The sequence below is a fragment of the Nematolebias whitei genome, chromosome 17 (assembly GCF_014905685.2).
Source record: "Nematolebias whitei isolate Nwh7 chromosome 17, NemWhi1, whole genome shotgun sequence".
Lineage (NCBI taxonomy): Eukaryota > Metazoa > Chordata > Actinopteri > Cyprinodontiformes > Rivulidae > Nematolebias > Nematolebias whitei.
In genome coordinates this window covers 30,899,137-30,906,827 of record NC_056514.1, presented here as the reverse complement: position 1 = coordinate 30,906,827, position 7,691 = coordinate 30,899,137, and the positions used below count along the sequence as shown (strand labels likewise).

At 36.4% G+C, this 7,691-nt stretch overlaps 2 protein-coding genes across 2 annotated transcripts in view; both read right to left on the bottom strand.

Annotated features, from left to right (window-relative positions):
- Positions 1-492: 492 nt before the first annotated feature.
- ppa1a (inorganic pyrophosphatase 1a) lies at positions 493-4,200 on the bottom strand. Its single transcript, XM_037691103.1, has 11 exons — positions 4,133-4,200; positions 3,937-4,001; positions 2,125-2,178; positions 1,872-1,991; positions 1,719-1,805; positions 1,513-1,639; positions 1,313-1,440; positions 1,102-1,187; positions 899-968; positions 727-766; positions 493-637 (listed from the first exon to the last, which is right to left on the bottom strand). Exons 1-11 carry the CDS (start codon positions 4,191-4,193, stop codon positions 609-611), a joined length of 867 nt encoding a protein of 288 aa, XP_037547031.1. The 5' UTR covers positions 4,194-4,200; the 3' UTR covers positions 493-608.
- A 2,108-nt stretch (positions 4,201-6,308) lies between these two features.
- Positions 6,309-7,691, bottom strand: part of lrrc20 (leucine rich repeat containing 20) — a 2,259-nt gene continuing 876 nt past the window's right edge. Inside the window, exons 2-5 of the mRNA XM_037691101.1 lie at positions 7,280-7,356; positions 6,958-7,107; positions 6,625-6,792; positions 6,309-6,508 (exon numbers count right to left, since the gene is read on the bottom strand). Of these exons, the coding sequence (XP_037547029.1) occupies positions 6,372-6,508; positions 6,625-6,792; positions 6,958-7,107; positions 7,280-7,349 (525 nt within the window). The 5' untranslated portion in view covers positions 7,350-7,356 and the 3' untranslated portion in view covers positions 6,309-6,371. The remainder of the gene's footprint in view (positions 6,509-6,624; positions 6,793-6,957; positions 7,108-7,279; positions 7,357-7,691) is intronic.

The following is a 7,691-nucleotide window of genomic DNA, read 5'->3' as shown; positions in this document are numbered from 1 at the left end:
TGAATGTAACAGACTCCAATATGCAGCCACCCCGAGTGGTGCAATTCTAGAACATATGATTGTGATATTTGAACTCTTTCACTTGTTCTTTAATTAATAGCAACGTTAATTCTCCATAGAATAGAACTGGCTTTCGTGTTACAGTTATTGTGTTAATGAAAGTTGAGATTATGTTGAACAATAATATATTTAACTCTTGACATTTACATCCAAAACTTTTTTTTTTTTTATTCCAAGTAAAATCTTTAGTGGATCCTTATAGGCTGTTGTGTAATGTGTGAAATTGCAAAACGGCTTACAGGTGAGGGATGCACAGATTTATATTTAGGGTCATATGTATCTTTTTCAGTGTTATATTTGTATTTAGTGAGCAGCACATGATGACAATATGCAAACAAAAAACATAGCACACAATATTAAATATAATGAAACTGAGTTTAATTGAAGAGAGTTGTTGAGTCAGAGACAAAAAGTGCTTTCACATCTTCTGAATTCTGCTAAGTCAAAAACAGTCCAAACAAAGAAAATCATACTAAATCTGTGATGCTCATGTGCTGGTAAAATGAACGAAGAATTCCTCTGAAGTTTTTCCACACGGCTGCAGATTGTTACTTTTCATAGTAGAACCATTTGTCAACTGGGGAAAAAAAAATCAATAACCACATTTTTAGACTGAATTAGGTGAATTAAAAACATAAAGTGGATGCAAATGAATGAAACACCCACCTGAGCTTGAAATGGGATCTTCTGGACCCAAAGAACAGGCCTGCGAGTCATAAAAATCACAAAACAGTGCTATTTTAAAATACAAGAATGTTTTTATCTTTGACATTCTGCATTGGCAAGTACAACTTTACTTGGATTAAAGAAAAAATGTGAATATATAAATTAAACCTACAGACTTAACCACAGCTTCTGCATCTGCCGCCGAACAGAAAAATGGACTGTCTGAGACACAAGTGTTCATGCTGGTTAAAAACAGAGAGAAAGAGCTTAAAACAACAGAATAACTTAGATAATCTTAGATGATAAGTCGATCTTAGTGTAAAATCCTAGTTCTAGTGATAAGCATTAGGGTAAATCTAAACATGAGTTGCTCACCAGTTTAACTCGCCAGCATGGGTCTTCTTAGATATCACTGCGTTCCAAAAGTCATGTGTACTTTTAACTGTTTTTATGGCAAAGTCCTGTAAAACAAAAATATCTTATATTTCTTTTCTACAAGAACAGTTGTCTAAATTAGTAATAACCTGATGGGGTTCACATTTAAAATAAAATATAAGTAACAAAAATAGGACAATGAATTTTGCACCCTGTCTTTGAACTCTCCGTTGAAAGCAAACTGGTTTTCAGGTTTCCCATCTGGGACTTTGTATCGTTTGAACCAATCAACAGTCGCCTCCAGGTATCCTGGTTTAAGCCGCCTCACGTCATCGATATCTGCAGCAAATTAACAGATAAACTATAGAGAAGTTTGTTGATCAGCACAGGTGAGGAGCTGGTTTTTCCTACTGTTAAAGTTTGCAGCTTCTGGATCCTCTGTGTTGATCACAATGACCTTCCAGTCCGTTTCACCCTCATCGATCAGAGCCAGCGTTCCCAACACCTTCACTTTGATGATTTCTCCAAGAGAGCACACCTGAAAAGGTTAGTCACATTTCTAGGAAAAGGCTCCAAGCAGCTGGATCGAAATCAGCCTTTTCAGCACATTTCAGTACCTTGTCACCAATGTCACATATATCGATCGGATCATTGTCTCCACAGCATCCCGTGTCACCGTCCTTGTGGTTGGGATCCTCCCATGTCTATCACAAACATTATCACATTGAACAATTCTCCTTTTGTTTGAATATAGTTTGAGCTATACTTGCCTGTGGAATAGCTCCATAATTCCAGATATATCCTTTGTGGGGAAACACGTTGGCTACGTAACGAAGCTTCCCTTTCTTCACATCTTGTTTTATTGGATTTAGAGGATCCTTCGTGGCAATCTGAGAAATGTAAGCAACGTAATATGCAATGACTTGGTAGTTGCAAAAATGTCAAAATAAACTACCTCCAAGCAGTTCTTAAAAAATATTGTTGAGAGCTACAGTGTAAGTGTTATGATTTTTAAAAACGTACCTCCATCTTTGCGTTTGTCCATCTCGGAACTTCCACAACGGCATGAAAAATGTTCTGCAGAATCATGAGAATGCACTTTAATAATCCTGTACCACTTTATAATAAGGTTCCTCTTATGGATGGCTAATAAATAGTTTATAGATACGTTATTAATTTCTCTATAAACACTTTATAAATCATTAATAACTGCTTATTAAGCATTAAGTAAGGGCGAGAAAGAGACAAAACTGATCAGTTTCTTGCCAAATAGTGAGCCAAATCTGTTCACCTATATATTTTATCTAGAGTTCTTATATTAAACATTTCAGACTAAGTTACTACCTTGTAAGCACAATAAGAATTTGTAAACTTACTGGTATTTTTTTTAGGATATACCGTAATATAAATATCTACAACTATAGACACTTATAACTATATACTTATATAACTTAGATAACTATATACTTGTAACATATCTATTATTAATCATCCATAAGGGGAGACTTATTGTAAAGTGGTACCAATAATCCTGAAGAGCAATTCTTCAAAACTTTAGTGTTACAGAAGAAAATCACCTAATTAACCATACCAGCTACTTAAAAACAGAAACAACAAATTTAAAACAAGATCAATTTTTACCTCCAAAAGCTTGCTAATTTCCACTCTATTTAGATTTATTAATAATAAAATCTAACTAAAATAGAGTCTAACAAAGATAAACTGGAGAAATGTATTTTCTATGCAAATTCAGTGCGAATGCTGAGAGATGAAAATGAGTTGTTAAAGATTAAAGAATCATTACACCAAAAGCTTAAAGAAATAAAAAGCAAGCTAAAAAGCATCAAATTGCTAGCTAATAACAGCAAAACATTTCCAAAAAAGGTTAAAAATAGTCAACGGTCCAGAAAAAAAAAGTGGCAAAAGGTTACCTGAAAGATAAAAGAATAAGAAAAAACAAAAAAGCAACTAAAACTAAATGTTGGACAAGGCAAGCTAAAAGTAGCAAAATAAATCAATAAAACAATCGAGGGCCTGACAATCTTATTGTAATTGTGTTTTAAAGTAAAGCTTAATTATTATATCTGTTGGTTTTTATTTGACTGAAATTACGGATTTATTTTTTCATGTATTTTATTTATAAAACATATTTAGAGATGCACGATATTGGATTTTTGGACGATATCCGATATGTTAAAACTTATTTGGTTGATAATCAATAACCAATATCCAATACCAATATTTTTCCCCTAAACCTACTTACACATAGCTTTCTCTGCTATGGAATTAAAATACTCCATTATTCTGCATGGTCTTTGTCAATTTGACCTGCCACCAAATGCCAAAAAGGGGGCTGAAAATAAAGCGACACTTAAACTTGGATTATGTTTAATGTCAAATTTATTCATGACATTTACTCTCTCTAACACAATGACAACACTCGAACAGTACAAATTAGTACATTTTCACCAATCTAAACTCAACGGTGGACGTGGCAACGTGCTGGCACTGCAGGCGTCCTTGTCACTGTTGTCCTACAAAAACAGCGCCTTTCATATGTGTGTATGTACATACGTACATACATAAATACAGCGCCTTTTATAGTGGTGAGTTATTTTGATGGAATGGCCGATATCCAATATTTAACTTTATCACTAATACAGGACGATACCGATATGCCGATAATATCATGCATCTCTACATATATTAATCCAACACTGCTATTAAAGGCACATTTCCTACACTTTATGTTTAGAGCCTTTTCAAGCCATGTGTTTTTGTTAATCAACAGGAAATATATTTGCCCAAATCACTAACAGATGACACGCTGCTCACCTCCGCTTCGTTCGCATAAATGGGCACGTCATGAAAGGGAGAAATGTACTTTCCATCCGAGTTTTCTAGAAAAGAGTTCATCAAGCTCTTTCTACATGTAGCTCAAAACAGCAACGAGTTATTCAAGCAACTGCTATATTAATAAATGAGGTTATTTTACTGCAACAAAGTATTTGATTCAAAAAGCTGTGCTTACTGAAAAACACCCTGTACTCCTGGGTGTTCGGCCTGCCCCTCTCCTCTGTAGAAAAGCTCATGTTGGGATGAATCGCTCCCTCTGTGGTGCGTTCACTAATTCAGCACGACTAAGAAGCTTCACTGAGAGCTAGTTGCCAAGGCAAAGGAGGGGGCCGTGCACGCTACTAAAAAACCTAAAGCATGTTTTCATATCACGTCTACTGATGCCTGTTAGACCTTCTGTGAGGGGCAGAGCTGTGAAGTCATCAGCGCCTAATCCTTTTCACCACCTCTCCACGGCTGTCGCACGCATCCCGCAACATTAATGCGAACAGCTTCTATCAGAATTTCCACAGATTTATTTCCCGTATTTAGGCTGTGACTCTTCAGAGCTCTTTGCAGAAACAGATGGAGCTGCCTGCTTTTAGCTGTAATCCCATTAATGTGGCAGAATTAGCTGTTGTGACCACGGCGACTTGGATCAGCTGAACTGCAGCACTTTGATGGCAGGCTTATAGACCTATTTTTGAAATGTCATGAAAAACATCTATTTATTAAAGTATCATGCCATGTACTGAGTGTTATTTATTCATTTTAACAATACAACAATACAGATAATTCATGTACATCCAAAGCAAACACCATATCATACCATTTTATTTATACAACACTTAAAACAGTGACAAGGCCAACCAAAGTGCTGTACAGACAGAACAACAGGTAACACACAAAGCAAAATACAAAATGAAGTAAATCTGAAATATAGACAAAAAAACGATGCAGATAATGATGACTAACCAGTGTGGAGCGTACAGGTTCAAAACACAGATCATCTGGTGTTGAAAGCTACCGAATAGTAGTGGGTTTTTAAACGGTACTTGAAAACCAAGAGGGTGGGGGCCTGTCTGACAAGCAGAAGTAACTCATTCCAAAGTCTTGGTCCTGCTACAGAGAAGGCCCTGTCCCCTCTGCGCTTAAGACGAGTTCCTGGAACTGTGAGGAGCAAATGGTCCGCTGCAAATAAGTGTGGCAGATTTTCATAGCGTGGCAGTAAATAATACTTGAAAAAAATATTAAGTGGTAGCTCTATTGGTTATGTAGCTAAAGTTTAATAAAAAAGCCCATTTGAAAAGAGTTAAGCACATATTAAAAAATGTACCAGTAAATATATATTTGTTTTTAGGACGATGAAGTCTTTTTTCTGTATCATACTGGGAAATGAAGATCAAATTGCGCTGCTCGGAATGGAGTAGCTCTCTTAAATTCATTCTGAAATATTGCTTCCTCTTTTTCTGGATGTAAATCACTTTTTTGGGATGAGTGTTTCCTCTGATATCAGATACAGCTGCAAGGATTTTTACTGAAACTTTTTTACTTTTGGACATTTTGTTATGATGTGTAACCAAGGTGTTTTTCACAACTGGGAGCAGCTGATTAACATCTCAAAAGCTCAAATCAACTACAGCCCCAAATCCAAAATTAGTTGAAAAGGAGGCGCTATGGATGCATTCCCATCTACCTGCCAGCTGTGCTCGAGAAACCAGCCGAGTCTGGGTGGATGGATCGGACAGCATCTGTGGCCAGTTTCTTCAGATCTGCTGGGAGACAAGACCTTTACAAGAGATCCTTCCTGCCTACAGCCATCAGCATCTATAACATCTCTTAATGAAACGATGGATAACGAGTTATAACAACATTTAATTTCCCTTTGGGATTAAAAAAGTATTTTTGACTTTGAGTTGAAATACTTATTTTCTTTTTAACACATACAATCTGTCAACAAAGGTGTTGTTTTTCATAGATGGCAACAGGTCCCACGAGACTTTAGAAATAGTACTATGTACCAGTTTTTGAGAGAAAGAAAAGGACTTAAAAAATATAAAGTAGTGGGAAATTGTAAAGTTTACATGTAAACAATAATCAATTTTTTTTTAAGTGTTGAAGAATAATTAAGCATCAAAACATTTCAAAAAGTGCAGAACAAGTCATTAGTAGTAAATCAAAACACAAAAATCGGTTTGCAAAATGTTGATTTAATCGATAACAAGTAATAAATTAGTGATAAAATGTCAAGTTTGATATCTTCAACTGTGAGTCAAAAAAGGCGGCAGCACTGAACTCACTCTTTACACGACTGTATTTCTTTTTCTTGCACATGATGTTATTTTTCAAGTGTTTCGATCTCCTTTGTTTCTTCAAAGCAACTAAAGGCACAAAGCATACAGTCTGTATCTGGTGTCAAATACTTTTGACATGTTTTACGACTCGTTTGCCAGCAAAATCTCAAATTTGTGGGGAGATGTCAGAGCAGACCGAGCGTTGACATCCAAAGGATTTGACTTTAGGTTTAGCGACTTCAGAGATGGCATGATGGACAGCTTCTCCAGAGGTATTTCTGTTGGACAAAATGCCAAAAAAAAAAAAAAAGGAAATAAGCTTAAAGGAGTTGTTTATGCTGCAAAGAAATACTTCATTTTGCAAACAAATGGCATACATAAATATGTTATTTACCGACGAGGCTGTTTCCCTCAAGGTCAATCTTCTCCAGAGAGGCGATTTCAGCCAGCTTGTCGGGAAAGATGGAGAAGCTGTTATGAGCCAGACTGATGAAGGTCAAATGCTCCATTTCCCCCACAGTGTCAGGCAGTTTGGTGAGAACATTACCCTGCAGGTCAAGTTCTGTGAGGTATTTCAAGACATGAGTAAATGAAGGAGTTATTTCTCTTCTTCAATCACAGCATGAAGACATTCTGTCAACACTTGTGATGTGAGAACAACAGTGTGTGATACAGCTGCTTCTTTAACATTAAATGTATGAGCTGCGCATTGTCTGTCCTTGCCTACCTCTGAGATGAGTAAAAGTTTCAAAGAACTTGCTGGAGATGGACTTTAGCTTATTATCCGCCAACGTGATGACACAGATGTTTTCTGTGACGTTCCTCAGGAGCTTGAACACACCGTCAGGGAAAGAAACAAGCTGGCAGTTCGACAGGTCTGCAGACAAGAGGAGTATGAGAGGTACCTCAGTAAGAAAGGGACTGGGGGATTCAAATTTAGGCCACTATCGCCATCTGCTGGTGAGATTTAAACCACCACCCTAAACAAATCAGTCATTCATTCACATGCTTTGCTAAAAGAGAGGAGAAAAATGTTTTGAGTGACTCACCCAGACTGTCTTTGCCTTCCTCTACTGCCTCATTAACCCTCTGGGCCACCTTTGCCACCGCCTCAGCCATTTTTCTGCTGTACAGTAATTGTTCCAAAGAAAGGCAATTAAACACCACACCTACTGCATTTTAAATTCTTATGAACATGATGAAAAAAACAGAATGATTAATGCTAATAATACACACTCTCTCTCTCTCTCTCTAGTTCCCCTGAAAAAACAGACATCACCATGTCTGTTTCGTGTTAACAATAATATATATATATATATATATATATATATATATATATAAACTTATTTATTTATTTCATTCAACTTTTATTTATTGAGCCTCAGGGACTCAGTTACAAAAGACAGACTTGATTTTAGAATGAATGGATGGATGGATGGATGGATGGATGGATGGATGGAT

Coding starts and splice junctions, on each gene's coding strand:
- ppa1a (XM_037691103.1), bottom strand. CDS start 4,193: ATGAGCTTTTCTACAGAGGAGAGGGGCAGGCCGAACACCCAGGAGTAC. Junction 4,002..4,132: donor GGAGTACAGGGTGTTTTTCA/GTAAGCACAGCT, acceptor ACTCTTTTCTAG/AAAACTCGGATGGAAAGTAC. Junction 2,179..3,936: donor TTTATGCGAACGAAGCGGAG/GTGAGCAGCGTG, acceptor ATGATTCTGCAG/AACATTTTTCATGCCGTTGT.